This window comes from Cherax quadricarinatus, chromosome 1, assembly GCF_038502225.1.
Source record: "Cherax quadricarinatus isolate ZL_2023a chromosome 1, ASM3850222v1, whole genome shotgun sequence".
NCBI classification, from domain to species: Eukaryota; Metazoa; Arthropoda; class Malacostraca; order Decapoda; family Parastacidae; genus Cherax; species Cherax quadricarinatus.
Window position 1 is genome coordinate 95647082 of NC_091292.1, and position 20979 is coordinate 95668060.

Below are 20979 nucleotides of genomic sequence, written 5' to 3' on the forward strand. Positions count from 1 at the left end.
TGATCTAGAAAATGTACAGAGAACCTTCACGGCGCGCATAACGGACATAAAATACCTCAATTACTGGGAGCGCTTGAGGTTCCTAAACCTGTATTCCCTGGAACGCAGGCGGGAGAGATACATGATTATATACACCTGGAAAATCCTAGAGGGACTAGTACCGAACTTGCACACGAAAATCACTCACTACGAAAGCAAAAGACTTGGCAGACGATGCAACATCCCCCCAATGAAAAGCAGGGGTGTCACTAGCACGTTAAGAGACCATACAATAAGTGTCAGGGGCCCGAGACTGTTCAACTGCCTCCCAGCATACATAAGGGGGATTACCAACAGACCCCTGGCAGTCTTCAAGCTGGCACTGGACAAGCACCTAAAGTCGGTTCCTGACCAGCCGGGCTGTGGCTCGTACGTTGGTTTGCGTGCAGCCAACAGTAACAGCCTGGTTGATCAGGCTCTGATCCACCAGGAGGCCTGGTCACAGACCGGGCCGCGGGGGCGTTGACCCCCGGAACTCTCTCCAGGTGAACAGGTATAGTGTGAGAAGGGCATTTTGCGGCACGTAGTATCGTATCTTGGAGAGGATCCCAACCGTTTTGGATACTTTTTTGTTTATGTGTTGGATATGGGTGCTGAAATTCAGGTTGTTGTCAAGGTCTTCTTCTTCTTATGACCAGAGCTTTGGTGAGATGGGTAAGGAAGAAGGATGGGTAAGGATAGAAATATTGGAAAAGGGTGGGAGGGGGAAGAGAGGTAGGATATAAAAAGTAAGTGGCCCAACCACTTTGGTGTAATTTAAAAAGTGTATGTGAAATAAGATATTCCTTAAGAGGTATAATACTAACCCACCAGAGTCACATAGATATAACAGATATATAAGTACATGACTCTGAATTGGTAGTAATTATACAAGTTGCAATTGCTTTTTTTTTTTTTTTCTTTTTTTTTTTTGCGATTGCACAACGGATATTTATGCGACAATGAAGGCAATAATTTTCTGGCCAGTTTATAGAATTCCGTGACAATGGCTTCTTACAGGTGGTGTCCAGCCATAGTAAATAGCATAATTTTTACATTAGAAAGTTATATAAGATGTCTCCCTAATTGGGGGCGATGATTTTCTCAGTATACATAGAAGGGTTCTGGTGTTACCCAATCATCTTCATCAGGGAGGTTGCTCAATATCATGGGTCGAGGGTAATCATCTTTATGTATAAAACGACGAACCCTCTGTGGAAGAGTCATTCTTTGAGTCCTGTGAGGAGGAGTATTGATGATATAATCCGTGGTATTTACCACTTGTATAGGATGTTCTCTATCTGGCATGTATAGTTCTTGCATTGTATAGAGTTGCTTCTTTTTCAGGGTGTCAAGGCGTACATTTATAGCAGTAATATCTTGTTGTATGTGTAAATCTGCCATTTTAACTCTGTCTCTCCTCCTGGTATCGGTAATGAAGCGAAGAGCTCTATTCTGGACCCTTTGTAACCGTAGCATATTGGTCTTTGTCGTTAATGACATTGGGACACAAGGGTATTCGAGTATTGGTCTTATTATCATTTTATACAGATGTTTTTTGACATGTTGAGGGGCTTGATTGAATCGAAAGAGACTGCTAAGACCGGCTTTGGCTATGTTGATCTTCTTAGTAACATAAGATGTTGAGTGGAGCAGCCTGTCTATTTCATATCCCAAAATCTTGTTAGGGTTTCTAATGGCTACAGGTGTACCTCTGATGGAGATACCCCCTTTATCTTCAATTGTTGATGCAAAACATCCTATCGTGCTAACAAGGACCTTGTCAGGATTAGTCGTAATTCTCCATTTCTTTTCCCAATTAGATGTTCTACGAAGTTCAATATTCATTTTTTCTATGACTCTCTCATACTTGTATTTTCCTGTTACCGGAGTTGATGAGACGACATGAATAACATCATCTGCAAACTGTGTCACAATTGTATCATTAAACTCTGGTTGAGGAAGGTCATTCACATAAATGTTGAACAGAAGTGGACAGAGACAAGAACCTTGTGGGACACCAGCTGTCGGTATAAAAGGCTCTGTCGATCTGCCATGAAAGGTGGGAATAATTTTTCTTTGAGTTAAGAAATTATATATTACTCTGAGAAAAGTCCAGTTATGGTCTGGTAGGTCAATGAGTTTGTATATAAGACCATCATGCCATAAGCTATCAAAAGCTTTATGAACATCTCTGGTGGCAATTAAGGCAAGATTGCCCTGATGCTTTAGACTTGCTACAGTATCGAAAATAATATTTATTGCATGATGGGTACCTCTATGGGTTCTAAAGCCAAATTGTTTTTCAGTAAAAAAGTGATTAAACTCCATATAGTAGTTCAATCTGTTGGAAATGACCTTCTCAAGAACTTTTCCAGTGACTTCAAGTAAAGATATAGGTCTATAGTTCCCAGGTTGGTGGATGTCTTTACTGGGCTTACCAAGAAAGATCATCTTAGCAGTCTTAAAAACCACTGGAAAATGTCCTGAGGCCAAGATGGCATTAAAGATATTTACCAAAGACTGTTTACAATTTCTGGGTAGGAACTTTATTTGTTTCATTGTGATTCCAGAGAGGCCAGGGGCTCTATTTCGCATTCTTCCAATGACCTGACTCATCTCTAGTAATGTAATAGGTCTAGTAAGCGGGTGGGTATCTTCAAGAGTTGAAGTATCGATGGAAGGTAGTGGTTGTAGATCATCCAAGTTCTCATCTCTCCATTCATTTACCAACTGATAATGATTATTGTTAAATTGACGACTGTTATTGTGGGAGAGACTTTTCTCCCATACATCACCCATCAAATTAGCCTGGTCCTGTGGATCGTCAAGTTTAATTTCAACATCTTCATCATCCTCATCAGTGAAGGTATGAACTAGGTAGTTAGGAGCCTTGTGCTTTGCCCCTAAAAGTTGTCGGATCTTACTCCAAAATTTTGCTGGTTCACGTTTATACTGATTAGCTTGAAGAACTAGCAATTTCCGTAAGTCCCGTGTGTGATGACTAATCATGTTAATTAATTCTTGCCTTAATCGGTGCAGTGTAGCTGCTGGTGGTTGTCGCGTTTGAAGATGCCTTCGACATTCTGCTTGATAATTTCTTAAATTGTCTCTAATTTCCCTAGTAGGTTTATATTGTTGGTATATCTTTGTGGAAGCTAATTGACAAGTTGCATTAGTAGCTTCAATTATTCGATTATGCAGGGACCGGATTGCATCATCAATTGCAGTGGAAGGTAGATTTTCCAATGACACAATTTCATCCTCACCCAGAAATGCCCTGAAGGGGTCAAATCCTAGGGTGTTAAGATTGGGTTTAGGAGGTACAGGGATTCTATATGGAGAAGTTTGTAGTTGTATTATAACAGGGATATGGTCAGATCCTACATTTCCACCAGGAGATATACGACAGTGAAAGATGTCACAGTCTCTGTTTGTCAGTACTATATCTGGTGTTCCTGGATGAGGTCCAATGTACGATTTAAAGAATGGGCCTTGAAATGACAAGTTTCTAGCTGTCATGATATTAAATAGTTGTTTTCCTTTTAAGTCACCCAGTGGAATACCAGCTCCACAGTTGAAGAGGGCAGGGTGATGGGCATTAAAATCTCCTGCTAGAATTGTTGGAATATTTCTGCTTAATATCCTATGTAGAGGAATTGACTCTATATATGGTTGTCTCGGGGGAAAATATCCAGTTCCTATCACTAGTTGTCCATGAGACGTTGTCATTTCTATTGCAAGAATGTTATCTTCATCAACATGAATATTTTTAAAAGTATAGCCTAATTTAACTAAGATGGCTACACCACTAAAGGGTCCTCTCGATTTCTCCACAGTATAGTAACCACGTAATTTAATATGTTGATCAACTCTTGCAGCTGTCTCGTTCAAGAGTATAACATCGGGATTGTAATTATGTAGTTCAACCTCAAGGAGGTAACGGTTATTGAAGAAATGTTGAACATTAAGTTGGAAAATTGTAATCCCCATTATTTCTTGCACTTCGCTCGTGTACTGCAGTCTGAACGCCTGCAAGTAATGTCATGTTTGTTATCCACACTATCCCTGCTGGACTCGTCAAGGGGAGGAGGGAACTTTTGCGTAGTTGCTTGTGTATTAAAAATGCCATCATCTTCACTAGAGGTGGTAATATTAACAGACTCATTAGAATCGTTAGTCATCATCAGAAAACTGAGGTATGATATTCCCAGTTACAGGAAGCAGAGGCTCGTGAGAGTTAATGGGAGACTGTGGAGGCTCCAATGGAAAATTAGGTAGGCAAGGTGAGTTACCCTGGGAAAGTTCCTGTTCAACAGGATCAGCTTCAATAGCGGGAGAGTAGGCACCAATTTCTGGAGCATTGTTTTGTTCAGGTGTTGACTTATCAGGTTGAGGGGAGTTGACAACCTGGGTATGCCAGGTGGGCTATCCCTGGGCCAGGGATGACTTAGGCTTATTTTTAGATGTAGAGTAGGATACATACTTCTTGTTATGAGAAGGTTGGATCATAATAGCCTTCACATTTTCTGGGATAGTGATGGGAGTGATCACATTAGCCATTAACAGATCATTTAAAACCTGAGAGCAGAGTTGAATGTCACCACCTGCTATGTCTTTGGCCATCATATACATTAGTTGTGCTCTCGTCATATCCCCGGCTGTGGATACCTGAGACATAGGAGATGAGACTGAACCTTGTTGTTGCGTTTGTGTATGTCGTAGGTGGGGCGCTCCAAGAGGGTCAGAATTCCAAACATTGGAACCATTGGTAGAGACCTGAGGAGTCCCACTTGATCCAGGCAGAGCTGGGAAGGAAGTTTGGGACATCGTTGGTGGTGCCTGGGGAGTGGTCTTCTTAGAAGTGGACAGTTTCTTGGCTTCAATAATTTTCTGTATTTCCTTTTTTCTTTCAGGACAAATAGCAGAAACAGCATGATGTTTTCCGTTGCAGAGGACACATTTGGGTGTATTTTTATTATTACAATCTCGATAAGAATGTTGGCCAGAGAAAATGCTACAAATCTGCCCTTGAGTACTGCATTTGTTGGTGTTATGACTAAAGGCATAACACTTAAAACATTGTGTCACACTGACAAAGCGTTCAAGAGAGATTTGGTCAGGTGTACATCTGGTGCCAAAACATTTGAAGCCATTTTGACACACAAGTTTGGCCTCCTCAGGTGTCTCAAGTATTAACTTTAAGGTTACCTTGTTGTTGTTTGGTTTAGAGAATTTATGTGCTTCTACAGCCCTAAATTCAGAATTCTCTGTATTAAAGTCCTCTACAATTTCATTCGCTGTGCTGTTTCATGAAACTGTTGATTCTGGCCACAAACACAGTCCTCTGAGCTTGATAGCTCTCAGGTGCAACTGGGGTAACACCAGAAGTCTTCAGTTTGTCAAGGACATCATGCTTCAGCAGTTGAAGTAACTCTTCTTCCGAAGAGAGGAGAAGTACTGCTCCAGCGTGGGTTTGAAAAACATCCACTGGAGCAACAGTTGAGTTCGAGCAAATACATGCTAGAATTTCTTTCATCGACATTTGATTTCCATTAATACGTAATCTTACTCGAATCCTCGCCATGATGTCTAGGAAGGAACATCAGGCAGAGGAGTTTCTTAACAAAAAGGGAACTTTCCTTAATGTTATACTAGCATCCTATTTCAGCTGACTTATGAAGGTCAGCCCCTAAGATAGCCTACCCTCGAGTGGTGAGGGGAAAGGGCCCAAGGCAAAGATCGGCCGGATTTTAAAAAACCACACGGGCTACCGGATGGTCAAAATGCCTTGTGTTAACTCGCCAAAGCGAAGTTGCCGAAAAAGAAGAAGATAGGAAAGTCAGAAGGATAGCAATGTATGTAGTGTGTTAGTGTGTGGGCCAGTGTTGATGTTTGGGTGAGGGGAGGATGGGGAAGGATGGGGGGATGGGGATGAGAGGGGTGAACAAGCAAGCAAGTCACCGCCTCACCCTCTTGATGGGATGGGGCTCGAAGTGACTGCAAGCAAGTTTCCTCTCAGCTCTGGTGAAGAACTACTCAGGATAACCCAAGAAAAATCTCGAGCAACAGTGTTCAGAGTTGCTCAGCTGAAGAGCAGGAACGACGACGTCTTCTCTCCACGGTGGCTGGGCTGCTTCTCTGTTGTCAAGGTATAGGCCTAGGAATTTGCCCTCATTATGTCTGGTAATTGGAGTGTTGTCGATCTTAATGTTAATTTGCGCAACTCCTGCTCTGCTACCAAACGTAATATAGATGTCAGTGTTAAGCGTAAGTTTATTGGCTGTCATCCAAGTCGATATTTTGATCAGCTCCTCGTTAACAATGGTGTTGAGGGTGGCAAGATTAGGGTGAGAGATGACATAAGTCGTGTCGTCAGCAAAGAAAATGGGTTTCAGGTGTTGGGATACGTTTGGAAGATCATTGATGTATATTAGGAAGAGCAGGGGACCAAGGACACTTCCCTGCGGAACTCCAGTATCAAGTGGTCGTGTTGTTGATGCTGTGTCTTTAATGGTGACATACTGATACCTATTAGTATGGTAAGATTTGAAATATGCAAGCGCATGGACTCTTATACCGTAATGGTCAAGTTTGTGGAGTAGGATGCCGTGGTCTACTGTGTCAAAAGCTTTTCTTAGGTCAATAAAAATTCTTAGTGGATATTCCTTATTTTCCAATGCTGTGTAAAGCAGATCTAGCATTTTTATGATTGCATCATTAGTGCTTTTATTTTTCCTGAATCCAAATTGGCAGGGGTTGAGTATGTTTTGTGCCGTTATAAATGAATATAGTCTCCTGTGCACGAGTATCCGTCATAGAACTCTATAGGTTTGTGAGATATTACGAGAACAGGCACAGTTACAAGGCCTCTGGTACCTGGCTGTTTGATAGATTACCATCAAAGAGGCAATCAAGGAATGTGAAAGGCGAAGACAAACACCAATGATTTTTTGAGTACCTGTATATTCCCACCACCAATATTAGATACAAATGTGTACAATATTTACAATGTATTCATTAACTCGGCAGATATCATTTGATGGATTGTGTTACAAGAGCGAAAAAGAATGAGTACGCTTGCTGGCAGTAGTTCATATACAACGATAAATCTCAGCATGTGTTAATCAGCCAGCAGCTAATGAGAGACTGAATCTCCAGACCTGAGTGTAAGTATAAAACCAGCTAGTCTGGAGTTCAACCCTTCACCCTTATTGGTTGATACTTATAACTGTTAGTTTATCCTCGATATAGGGATGGGGTCCTGACACCTTAACGACAATAACTTTCGGCTGTTAAGTGACTATGGGGAGAAATGCAGAATGTGTCGTTGCGTGATAAACACAGAATAAAAGTGACTTAGTACACGCATGACACAAGACTTATATATATTTTTAAGTGAATGGTGATTTTCTGTAATAAATTGACCCCTCCATTTCTAAGTGTTCGACTCACATTTCTATGATTATCTCTTCCAGTACCTTGGGCAGTATACATGGCCTATAATTCAGTGCTTTTTGTCTGACTCCATCTTTATATACTGGGACCATATTTGTAGTTTCAGAGCTGTCTAGTTATTTTCTCCTTTCTAGTCATACGGAACAAATCTTTACAATAGACTCATTCAGGTCTTCCACTCCTTTTGGCATCCCTGGTGCCATCAGGCCCCCATGGCTCTTGATGTGCCGCCTTTTTTAGTAGTTTTACTTCTTCCTTCTTTGATGTGTAATTTCTGTCACATTTCTGTGGGTTAGCACTCTCAGCAGTGCTTTCTAGCACTAACTCCGTTTCTTCACTGAATAACTCCTTAAATATTTTGCTTAATTTCTAGCAAAAAGTTTTATTAACTTCTGTGAGTACTCCTCCCTTATTCAACCTTATTCATTGGTATTGTACAGTCCTTGCATAGTCATTCCTACGCATTTTGCGTACACTGTCCAGCCTGTGTTGTTCACTGTGTGTGTACTCACCTAATTGTGGTTTCAGGGGTCGATACTCAGCTCCTGGCCCGTGTGTGTGTGTGTGTGTGTGTGTGTGTGTGTGTGTGTGTGTGTGTGTGCGTGAGTGAGTGAGTATGTGTGTGTGTGCGTGTGTGTGTGTGTGTGTGTGTGTGTGTGTGTGTGTGTGTGTGTGTGTGTGTGTGTGTGTGTGTGTGTGTGTGTGAGTGAGTGAGTGTGTGTGTGTGTGTGTATGTACTCACCTAGTTGAGGTTGCGGGGGTCGAGTCCGAGCTCCTGGCCCCGCCTCTTCACTGATCGCTACTAGGTCACTCTCCCTGAGCCGTGAGCTTTATCATACCTCTGCTTAAAGCTATGTATGGATCCTGCCTCCACTACATCGCTTCCCAAACTATTCCACTTACTGACTACTCTGTGGCTGAAGAAATACTTCCTAACATCCCTGTGATTCATCTGTGTCTTCAGCTTCCAACTGTGTCCCCTTGTTACTGTGTCCAATCTCTGGAACATCCTGTCTTTGTCCACCTTGTCAATTCCTCTCAGTATTTTGTATGTCGTTATCATGTCCCCCCTATCTCTCCTGTCCTCCAGTGTCGTCAGGTTGATTTCCCTTAACCTCTCCTCGTAGGACATACCTCTTAGCTCTGGGACTAGTCTTGTTGCAAACCTTTGCACTTTCTCTAGTTTCTTCACGTGCTTGGCTAGGTGTGGGTTCCAAACTGGTGCCGCATACTCCAATATGGGCCTAACGTACACGGTGTACAGGGTCCTGAATGATTCCTTATTAAGATGTCGGAATGCTGTTCTGAGGTTTGCTAGGCGCCCATATGCTGCAGCAGTTATTTGGTTGATGTGCGCTTCAGGAGATGTGCCTGGTGTTATACTCACCCCAAGATCTTTTTTCTTGAGTGAGGTTTGTAGTCTCTGGCCCCCTAGACTGTACTCCATCTGCGGTCTTCTTTGCCCTTCCCCAATCTTCATGACTTTGCACTTGGTGGGGTTGAACTCCAGGAGCCAGTTGCTGGACCAGGTCTGCAGCCTGTCCAGATCCCTTTGTAGTTCCGCATGGTCTTCGATCGAATGAATTCTTCTCATCAACTTCACGTCATCTGCAAACAGGGACGTGTGTGTATGTGTGTGTATGTGTGTGTGTGTGTGTGTGTGTGTGTGTGTGTGTGTGTGTGTGTGTGTGTCTGTGTGTATGTGTATGTGTGTACTCACCTAGTTGTGGTTTCAGGGGTCGAGTCACAGCTCCTGTGTGTGTGTGTGTGTGTCTTATCTTCCTCAGGAAGTGTTTTCCTATTATTATCAAGAGATACATGCGGATATCCTGCAGCGTCACGTAAACAATTTAATCAGTGAGAACGACAAAAATACTTGCGTTTTTGAAGCCATGTGTGCACATCTTTGTTTCTAAAAATACTCTGGGTGCCGTAACGTCGACGATCCCGCACAGTGCCACACACATCACGGACTTACAGTACATTAGTTATTGTATTCTCCTTGTTCTCATTCTTGTATATTTGTATTAATTAATAATGTTGTATCGTCACTATAAATTTATTTTTCAAAAGTACTCAAAATACTTAACAGACTTGACATTAATATTGTATTCACCTGGAACCGCTAAACCAGTATGGGTTATACAATCCTTGGAAATTGCAGGTTTAATCCAAGGAAGGAGAGGGTCGCTTTAAGTATACTTCAAAAATCCTATTAATGACAGCGTTCTTCAATTCAATTCAAAGTTTATTCTCTATAAGGATTACAATGCTGAGTTTACAGAATTTGGTTATTGTGTGGTTTACATGTAGTAAAATAATAATTACAGAGTGTACCACTAGACCACCTAGCATGGCTAGGCATTTCGGGCAGACTTAGTTTAATTCTTAATTTTAAAATATTACAAATTATGAGGTAAGTTGGTATTATGGCTGAGTGACTAAATACTAGTTTGTGAGTTTAGCAATGTGAATGTTTTTGTTTTGGCACAGTACATAGTTTCAGTATTGGAGTATCACAGGATTCATTATTTTAAGACTGAGATTAATATTTCTGTTTATGGTCAAATGGGTGAGTGAGTGTAAGTGTGAACCACCAGGTGGTATTCGTGTAGTTAGTTGACGGGTGCGTGTGAAGTATGACCGCTGTTTCAAGTTGCCCCTTTTTAAACAGTACCTCTGTATGGTATATCTGTATGGTATATCTATATGGTATAGCTGTATGTTATATCTGTATAGTATATCTGTATGGTATACCTATATGGTATATCTGTATGGTATATCTGTATGGAATATCTGTATGGTATATCTGTATGGTATATCTGTATGGTATATCTGTATGGTATATCTATATGGCATATCTATATCGTATATCTGTATGGTATATCTGTATGGTATATCTATATGGTATATCTATATGGTGTATCTGTATGGTATATCTGTATGGTATACCTATATGGTATATCTATATGGTATATCTATATGGTATATCTGTATGGTATATCTGTATGGTATAGCTGCATGATATATCTATATGGCATAGCTGTATGGTATATCTGTATGGTATATCTGTATGGTATATCTATATGGTATATCTATATGGTATATCTGTATGGTATATCTTGTATACCTATATGGTATATCTGTATGGTATTTCTGTATGGTATATCTGTCTGGTATATCTATATGGTATATCTGTATGTTATATCTGTATGGTATAGCTGTATGGTATATCTATATGGTATATCTGTATGTTATATCTGTATGGTATAGCTGTATGGTATATCTATATGGTATATCTCTATGGTATATCTATATGGTATATCTATATGGTATATCTGTATGGTATATCTGTATGGTACACCTATATGGTATATCTGTAGGGTATATGTGTATGGTATATCTGTATGCTTGTATATTGCTCAAGGTACCACATTACTGCACTCTGCGTAACTTTGTAAAGAACATAATTATTGCACGATATTCGATTAATCTTTTAAAAGTGCTGAACGGGGCCTAGAAGCTTCCAGCACTACACTGCTAGACGTAATGAGTCAGAGAGGCAGGGTTGGTTGTTCTAGGTGGGTTGTCTAGGGTTGGTTGTTCTAGGTGGGTTGTCTAGGGTTGGTTGTTCTAGGTGGGTTGTCTTGGGTTGGTTGTTCTAGGTGGGTTGTCTTGGGTTGGTTGTTCTAGGTGGGTTGTCTTGGGTTGGTTGTTCTAGGTGGGTTGTCTAGGGTTGGTTGTCCTAGGTGGGTTGTCTAGGGTTGGTTGTTCTAGGTGGGTTGTCTTGGGTTGGTTGTTCTAGGTGGGTTGTCTTGGGTTGGTTGTTCTAGGTGGGTTGTCTAGGGTTGGTTGTCCTAGGTGGGTTGTCTAGGGTTGGTTGTCCTAGGTGGGATGTCTAGGGTTGGTTGTTCTAGGTGGGTTGTCTAGGGTTGGTTGTTCTAGGTGGGTTGTCTAGGGTTGGTTGTCCTAGGCGGGTTGTCTAGGGTTGGTTGTCCTAGGTGGGTTGTCTAGGGTTGGTTGTCCTAGGTAGGTTTTCTAGGGTTGGTTGTCCTAGGTGGGTTGTCTTGGGTGAGTTGCCCTAGGTGGTGTTTCTAGGGTTGGTTGTACTAGGTGGGTTGTCTTGGGTGGGTTGTCCTAGGTGGGTTGTCTTGGGTGGGTTGTCCTAGGTGGGTTGTCTTGGGTGGGTTGTCCTAGGTGGGTTGTCTTGGGTGGGTCGCCCTAGGTAGGCTGTCTAGGGTTTGTTGCCCTAGGTAAGCTGTCTTGGGTTGGTTGTCCTATGTGGGTTGTCTCAGGTGGGTTGTGTCCTAGGCAGGAGGGGAGAGTGGTAGAGCCTCACTGGAACACTCAGCTGTAATAACAGACATGAGGCTCCAAAACGTTTACTTCCTCTTTCTGGGAATCCCTTCGAGGGAGGAACTTGGACGCTGATGTGGTCATTTTCCAAGAAGTGGACATATCCTTCCCTTCCTTGAACTGAACCTGATTGCTCCTATTCCTTATGAACCACATGTATGACCCCTTTGACCTCAGCGTTTCTTCCATAGTAATAATAAGAATTTCTCTACGAGGTGCTTCATCCTTATTGTTTCTTTGTTTTTGAGAACTTATAAACCCATATTAGATATATATATATATATATATATATATATATATATATATATATATATATATATATATATATATATATATATATATATATATATATATATATATATATATATTTTTTTTTTTTTTCAACAAGTCGGCCGTCTCCCACCGAGGCAGGGTGACCCAAAAAAGAAAGAAAATCCCCAAAAAGAAAATACTTTCATCATCATTCAACACTTTCACCACACTCACACATTATCACTGTTTTTGCAGAGGTGCTCAGAATACAACAGTCTAGAAGCATACACATATAAAGATACACAACATATCCCTCCAAACTGCCAATATCCCAAACCCCTCCTTTAAAGTGCAGGCATTGTACTTCCCATTTCCAGGACTCAAGTCCGACTATATGAAAATAACCGGTTTCCCTGAATCCCTTCACTAAATATTACCCTGCTCACACTCCAACAGATCGTCAGGTCCCAAGTACCATTCGTCTCCATTCACTCCTATCTAACACGCTCACGCTCGCTTGCTGGAAGTTCAAGCCCCTTGCCCACAAAACCTCCTTTACCCCCTCTCTCCAACCCTTTCGAGGACGACCCCTACCCCGCCTTCCTTCCCCTATAGATTTATATGCTTTCCATGTCATTCTACTTTGATCCATTCTCTCTAAATGACCAAACCACCTCAACAACCCCTCTTCTGCCCTCTGACTAATACTTTTATTAACTCCACACCTTCTCCTAATTTCCACACTCCGAATTTTCTGCATGATATTTACACCACACATTGCCCTTAAACAAGACATCTCCACTGCCTCCAACCGTCTCTTCGCTGCTGCATTTACCACCCAAGCTTCACACCCATATAAGAGTGTTGGTACTACTATACTTTCATACATTCCCTTCTTTGCCTCCATAGATAACGTTTTTTGACTCCACATATACCTCAACGCACCACTCACCTTTTTTCCCTCATCAATTCTATGATTAACCTCATCCTTCATAAATCCATCCGCCGACACGTCAACTCCCAAGTATCTGAAAACATTCACTTCTTCCATACTCCTCCTCCCCAATTTGATATCCAATTTTTCTTTATCTAAATCATTTGACACCCTCATCACCTTACTATATATATATATATATATATATATATATATATATATATATATATATATATATATATATATATATATATATATATATATATATATATATATATATATATATATATATATATATATATATATTATTTTGACCAGGAATGAGTGGCTAAAGGGGGCTTTAGGAGCACTCAGCGCGAACGAAAAATTTTTGTCGAAAAAATTCACAAACTGAGTTAATCTTATAGAAAAATAGCTTAACTCTCTGGCAACACAATGGTACCAGAATCATTGTTCTACGACATTCCTACAAGGAATTATGGTCATTTAAATACACCTAGGGTGACGTCACCACCCGCGACAGGTGTGCTCACCTGTCGTCAATTTTTTTTTTTTTTTTCCGTTTTTTTTTCGTGTATTTACTGTATTATTCTTTCTAAGATAATAATTGACGATTTGGCATCATAATACAGTGGGTGGGACTTATACGTAGAGTTCCAACCAACCAGGAACCTCCCGACACCATTTTGCTGACGTCATGGAAAATTCCAGTCTCGGGGTGGCCGGGGAATATGGCTCAATATAACGCTATTATAGCTTCTACGGCTTATTTATCTATCACAATTGATCTAATATGACATAATAAACAATATAAATAACAAAGAAGTATGGTAAATACTCCAGAATGAATAATATATGGAATATTCCCAGAGCGCTCCATCGGGAATAATAGATTCCCATTCTCAGAGAGGGGCTTACATTCTCTTTCTCTCACCTCCAGGGTCCTTATATTAAAGAAAACTAACATGGTTAACTATGATATACACTCGTAATGCAGTATAAGACTGAGAAAAATGTTATTTTCTCGAAAAAAAAAAAAAAATGGTGGTCCGGCTGTTTCGCGGATTATCTCGGAAGTAAGTTATTCACATATATGAGCAAATGTGGACGTTACTAATAGCAGGAATATAATGAAATTCACAGAGAACATAAAGGAAAGATTGTTTTACAAGGAAATGGATCGCTTTTTGAGATATCATAATTTGTTTTTGATTTTTGTGAGGGCAAAAGTCAGATATTTGGCTGAAAGTCAAAAAACATACAAAATTTATTTTTTTTTAAGAATGAAGAAAGGATAAATTAAAGAAAGGCAATCCACTAGAAATACAGTTTAGCATTGTTTTATGCGTAGATAATGCCAAAACAGCTTCTTCAAGTCCCACTTCGACGGTACCTTGCAATATGTATGATTATTAGTAAATAATTTTTTTCTCAGTTGTTTTTTGAGCTATCTTATTGAAACTTGGTCACATTACTATTGAAAGGTGCTTCTTTACGTACAAAAAAAATGAAAGAAATCGAACGAAAAATAAAAAAAAAAAATTTTAGGCCTGAATTCCCCCTAAAGCTCCCGCTTCACACACGGAGGGCCCGGGTTCGATTCCCGGCGGGTGGAAATATTTCGACACGTTTCCTTACACCTGTTGCCCTGTTCACCTAGCAGCAAATAGGTACCTAGGTGTTAGTCGACTGGTGTGGGTCGCATCCTGGGGGACAAGATTGAGGACCCCAATGGAAATAAGTTAGACAATCCTCGATGACGCACTGACTTTCTTGGGTTATCCTGGGTGGCTAACCCTCCGGCGTTAAAAATCCGAACGAAATCTTATCTCTTATCTTAACACTGCACTAGCCAAGGACTTGAACCTATGCTGCTTTGGCCTGCCTTATGGTGGGCAAAAACACATGTCCTAATCCATTGGACCATACGATCCTTAAGAGTAGCGCATCCAGCGGAAATGGATGTTGTACGCGCTACCCAAGGACACACGATGGTGTGGATGACTCTAGGCTAATTTCATTCTAGTCCCTGTTTGGTGTACTAGTTCATCGACCTGACTTACATGATGTAAATCAGGTCGATGAGCTATGTATGAGGAACAAGATCAGGCTGAGGAAGCAATGTAGGTGCATATACAAAGACTTCAGGGCAACTGTATTTATTGTATTTGGTTTCTCCTGGCTTTGTGAGATGTTAAAATTGAGGTGGAACGGATTCACATTCAGTGCAAGAATTTTTCTCACGCACATGAATTTTGTAGTAAATCAAATGGAAGCAGTTTCCCAGTTAATTTTGTGATTATGCTTCTTGAGAAGCTGGATAATTGCTGAACTGTTTTGGGCGTATCTAACACACCATTTGTGTTCTATTTATTTAGCAAATAATTTGCTGTCTGTCCTGTTTGTGAAACATCATGAAACATGGAAATATGATGTATGTTTGGAGAAGGAGGAGGAGGAGAAGGAAGAGGAAGAGGAGGAGAAAAAGAAGTCAGCTAACACCAGGGCATCTACTTGCATATATCTTAACTAAATACAAAAGTTAACTATGCCTTTAACATTGTTTGTAAATATACAGTTGTCGCTAAGACTTCCGGCAAGTGTTCTGACGTCAAGGATTCTCTGGCAATATATTCCACCCCCCGCCAGGCCTTGACGGAGCCAGTGTGATGCTGTTACTCACCGCTCGAAGATGTGTATATCACATGCACCTCACTGCTCTCAAAACTCTTTCATCTTCATTTCACTTACCAAAATAAAAGGTAAGTTTAAACAGAAATAGCCATAGATGAAATAATTTAAAGTGATATATTTTATGAGAGACATTAAAAGGAAGGTTTTTATTCGAATTTACGAAATAATAACTACGTTGAAATCAATAACATATCGTGTATAGGTTGAAAAAATGGACAGGAGGGCAGACTATGATAACATTAAGAAAGAAAGCGAGTATGAAACTAATGCAAGTTTTTACTCAACTTCTCCATATACGTGGCATATATTATTATTTTCCTTATTAATTGTTGGTTTATCTGACTCGTGAAGAAAAATATACCCAGCAACTGTGGATACCTCCTTTAGCAAGATGGGACTGCAGGATAGTCATCTCTGTCTTGCAAGATATAGGTCCTCAAGAGGCAGCACCTTCAGCTTACAACTGAAGGTCCCAGTTGCACCAAGGAAAGGACTCTAGTAAGACAGTGGAAGACTGAGGGACTGATTACCTCAAATGCCTTCTCATCTTCACCATTCTTCTTTGTATTGGACTGATGAAGCCACTGTGTGGCGAAACGTTTCCACAATAAAGATACCCAAATGTTGCACATGTGTCTAATTTATCAACAACAACAGAAGGACATTTCGCACGTGCGTTTTACACGAAGCTACTACTGGGACTACTCAGGACATTCGAGACGTATGGGCAATTATTATTATAATCAAGGGGGAAGCGCTAAACCCAGAGGATTATACAGCGCCTAGGGGGGGATGTGGAAGGCATTCAGGCTTAATTCGGGGAACTGGAGCACAGATCCAATTCCCTAAATCAAGAGCCCCTCACCAACATCAAGGAACCTTCCTTGAGGGGACGTATGGGCAAGTCTACTCATACCTGCTGCACTTATTCTCCTATTAATAGGTACCTGGGTGTGTTAGCCAACTTTAGAGGGAGGTATTTTGAGGGGTGACTTCATGAATCCTCCTGGATGAAATGCAATCAAAAGAGTTCCCAAGTAACTGCATTTGTCTACGTTGTACAAGAAGGGCTACCGGTGTTGTTTGTAGTATTAGAATGTGATGGACGGTGGTTTTCAGTGGTGTACCACCGACATTAACGAAGATGTGACACACATTTTTGCTGGGACAATGTTACACTCTGTTTACTGCTTTATCGTGTCATAATAAACTTGGCAAAGCTCTACACAAAGTGACACGTTGTCTCAATCATAGCTTGTCCCGCACCGTGTCTCTATCCTGCACTGCTGTCGGCGTGGCTCTTGTTGATGGTGAGTGGAAAAACACGTAATACAGAGCAGTACTTTATTGTATATGACGTTTCGCTCAGGAATGAGCTTTAAGAGGTCACCACCCTGCTGGTGGCGTCAAGTTATAACATCAAAGTTATACAAAAAATATATAATTCAGTATGATACATACTCCTGAGATTTGTCTCTCCTGGTGTATATATATGCTGAGACAACTTAATTTCCTTTATTTTAGGTAGTCAAATATTCTTGATAATTGGTGAATAGGTGAAATGCAGCCTGAATGACCCTCATAAATAACAACAAAAAAAGGCACAATACCGTGACTGGAACGATACACAAATAACCCGCACATAAAAGAGAGAAACTTACGACGACGTTTCGGTCCGACTTGGACCATTTACGGCTATATATAGCCGTCCTGCTCCACTTCTGGTTAGTGTGACTTTGTAAATGGTCCGAGTAGGACCGAAACGTCGTCGTAAGCTTCTCTCTTTTATGTGATGACCCTCACTTAGTCGACAGTTTTTAAGCCCCATTAATCAAGCAACCAAGAAACTATGCAAAACTAAGATAAGCCATGTACTATCAGAATCCACTAGAGCGGTGTCTCGCTACATCTGAGAGGCTAGCTGGCCTTCACAATAAAAAGTAACTCTATTGCTTATAATACAGTAAATTAATAAGATTAACAAATGTCAATCAAGATTAAATTATCAGGAAATCCTAATAAAAGCGATAACATTGTGTGCCGTGTGACGGACCCCACACACCTACGATTACTGCGGACGAGATGCATGGAGCTTTACCCAGAGTAAATATTTTTATTTATTATTATTATTATTATTAATTATTATTATTATTATTATTATTATTATTATTATTATTATTATTATTATTATTATTATTATTATTATTATTAATGTTAATATTTATGCAGATATTTTCATCCTTGTGTCATCACAACAAATTTTGGACTTCGATCCATTAAGTTCTTTTATCATCCTGACGGATGTGTTTCTACTACCGTAAATATTATGGTCAACAGAGTAAATTAAGATGTCAAGACTTCCATGTTGAGTGTGACTGTCGACCTGAGTATGTCAGTACCTCTAACAAACTGACTAAGATTTTTAATTCTTGTTTCTTTGTCCTTAGGCATGGCGGTGGTGTACAAAATCCTTGCTGTTCTGGTGGTTGTAAATAACATGCTGGTCCCGACCTCTTGTGGCTCCATTAAACTGCATCAACTTACCAGGTATATGGTTGATGGTAACCATGATGGAGCCATCTGGCAGGCTCCAGTTATGTCGGAGATGGAGGATGTTACTGTGGACAGTGGATTCAGTGATTTTGGGACAAGTGGAGTCAGAGCCAGGTTTGAAGCAAATAGACTCGGTCCCACGGTCGAAGGTGAATTTCAGTCAAACTTCGTAGAAAATGAACTTGAATCCGGGGTTGAAGCAAATGGACTCGAATCCAGGATTGGAGCAAATGAATTCGAATCTAGGGTTGAAGCAAATGAATTTGAATCTAGGACTGAAGCAAATGAATTTGAATCTGGGGTTGAAGGAAATGGACTCGAATCCAGGATTGGAGCAAATGAATTCGAATCTGGGATTGAAGGAAATGGACTTGAATCTAGGGTTGAAGCAAACAGACTTGGATCCAGGGTTGAAGCAAATAGACTTGGATCCAGGCTGGAAGCAAAAGGTGTTGACTCAAGTGATTTGCGTAGACAAAGTCATACTGGAAGAGTGCGCACGAAGGCAGACCTTGAAGAAGACAGACATGTTAGATCTTTTTTTCTGCTGGGACGTGCTTATGCTGCCCCGGGCTGGAACTTCCCACTGATGGAACCCGTGGCTGGTAGGCTGGGAACCAGCTACCCTGAGACCGGAACATACCAGAGAGGAGACAAAAGTAGGGTCCAAAAACGCAGCTCGGTACGCGAGAGAACACACAATGGCAAGAAAAATTCAAAGATGAATAAAATTAAAATGTGCAACGTGAAACCGTGGAAAGTTAAACCCAAGCCATGTAAGGTTTCTAGCTTAATTACCCCTTCAACGACCTTCTTTAAGATTAACAATCTCCTAAGCCATCTCACGGGCGGTGAATGTGAAAGGAGTGTGATAGGGAGCCTCACATCACCAGAGCAACATAGCATCATTGACTCTATACCTGTGTCCAGGTGTGATCACAGTTTAAGTGGATGCAGCTTTGGTGAACCCTTTCCTAAAGTTCATAAACACATTGTCAAAGAAGCTAAAATACAAATCACCAACCAAACCTACTCTGGCTTTCTTATTTTTAAATACAAAGATGCCAAAAACTGCATGTGTACAAACTCAAACACTTCAGACAACCCCTATCCGAAAATTTATGATATGTATCTATTATTTGAAGGACAAAGGAAATATAAAGTGAATGACTCTTGCTACAGAAACTTTGTGTTGGGGTGAAGATCTCGTCTCTGATGATAATATTTTGTAAAACAACGATTTTTATAATTATATGAGATAGAACATTACTCTTCCTCATCTTATTTCAAATTAATCTGAGGGTAGCACTAAACCCATAGGGGTCATATAGCTCCTGGGTATCAAGGGCCCTTTGAGGGGAGGATGGCTCTTTCCCAATCCATGAAGCTGCGTTACCTTTATCTGGCGGGAAGACTCCATGGATTGGGTTTGAGTTATTAGCATTCAAAATCTCCGCTCCCTTGTCCCTCAAGATCTGTTTTTAGGCGACATATAGCTAAGTGGAGAGATTTTCTCACACCCGAAAGGTGCCGGGTTCGATTCCGGATCAACATAACACATGTATACGTTTATTTATGCTTGCTGTCCATGGTGACCTTGCAGTTGTGAAAACGGGTTTGTGAGTGTTAGCACTTTTATGACTTGTGAGTCGTCTCGAGGAAAGTTATTCTATGCAACTATTTAAAAAATTGCGTTCCTGTTGGTGTAACTCCCCTCAAGGAAGGTTCCTTGATGTTGGTGAGGGGCTCTTGATTTAGGGAATTGGATCTGTGCTCCAGTTCCCCGAATTAAGCCTGAATGCCTTCCACATCCCCCCCCCCAGGTGCTGTATAATCCTCCGGGTTTAGCGCTACCCCCTTGATTATAATAATAATAATGTTGGTGTAACTACTTCAGCCGTACCCATCCATTTATAAGGGAAGAGTAACGCCTGTTCCTTCATTATTAATGAGGGAGAGAAGACAGACAGAGGAGTCCAAGCCTTTGCAGTGAGTGGAACAACACATGAAAGTTTGTAAATGAACTGTAGAGAAAAAATAATTATTAGAGTACTTTTCAGCAGTACAGTTTGTATTCCCATGTCTCATAATTGTGTAATATATCATTGTAATATTCCCTATAGCATTATATTATTTTCCTCCCATTAACCTTGTATAAGCGGCACTACCAAAGTGTGGATCCCTATACTTTCAGTGTCTGTGTAATAATTGTAATCCTTCATATATTTGAATCTAATTTTCATCACTATAATTTCGCTTTTATATTATGTTTGGTGGAAGCATAGGGGTCCTACAGCGCCTGGGGAATGGAAGATATTCAGGTTCGAAGAAAAATATTAGTTTCTCCCTGAAGCCATTTGAATAGTCCATTTTCTCTACTACTCAATCCATTATGCCTGAACAAATAACAATAATATCTTTATTTCTACAAGTACATGTACAAGGTATACAAGCCTAGCTGACATCAGCGACATACTACTATATAGAAAGTTGCTTGTTATGATGAGCATTTCGGGCAAATTAGGTCAGTTTTGTCCCAGGATACGACCCACACCAGTCGACTAGCACCCAGGTACCCATTTTATACTGATGGGTGAACAGGAGCAGCAGGTATCGTATGGAAACACGTCCCTAATGTTTTCCAGCAGTACCGTAGGTTTATACATTGATGGTACAAAGAAGTTTCAGTATGCCATACATAAGGTCTGAGGGAT

General features: G+C 40.6%; 1 protein-coding gene across 8 annotated transcripts in view; it reads left to right on the plus strand.

Annotated features, from left to right (window-relative positions):
* LOC128689763 (uncharacterized) overlaps positions 1-20385 on the plus strand; it is a 34324-nt gene extending 13939 nt beyond the window's left edge. For 4 of the 8 annotated variants that reach the window (XM_070084639.1, XM_070084666.1, XM_070084647.1 and 1 more), the window contains exons 2-4: positions 7051-7187; positions 15597-15780; positions 18160-20385. In XM_070084639.1, the coding sequence (XP_069940740.1) occupies positions 15711-15780; positions 18160-19466 (1377 nt within the window). In that variant the 5' untranslated portion in view covers positions 7051-7187; positions 15597-15710 and the 3' untranslated portion in view covers positions 19467-20385. Of the gene's footprint in view, positions 1-7050; positions 7188-15596; positions 15781-16063; positions 16339-18159 lie in introns of those variants that run through there. The other 4 variants (XM_070084635.1, XM_070084682.1, XM_070084675.1 and 1 more) reach the window with 3 other exon arrangements.
* The last annotated feature ends 594 nt before the right edge of the window (positions 20386-20979 follow it).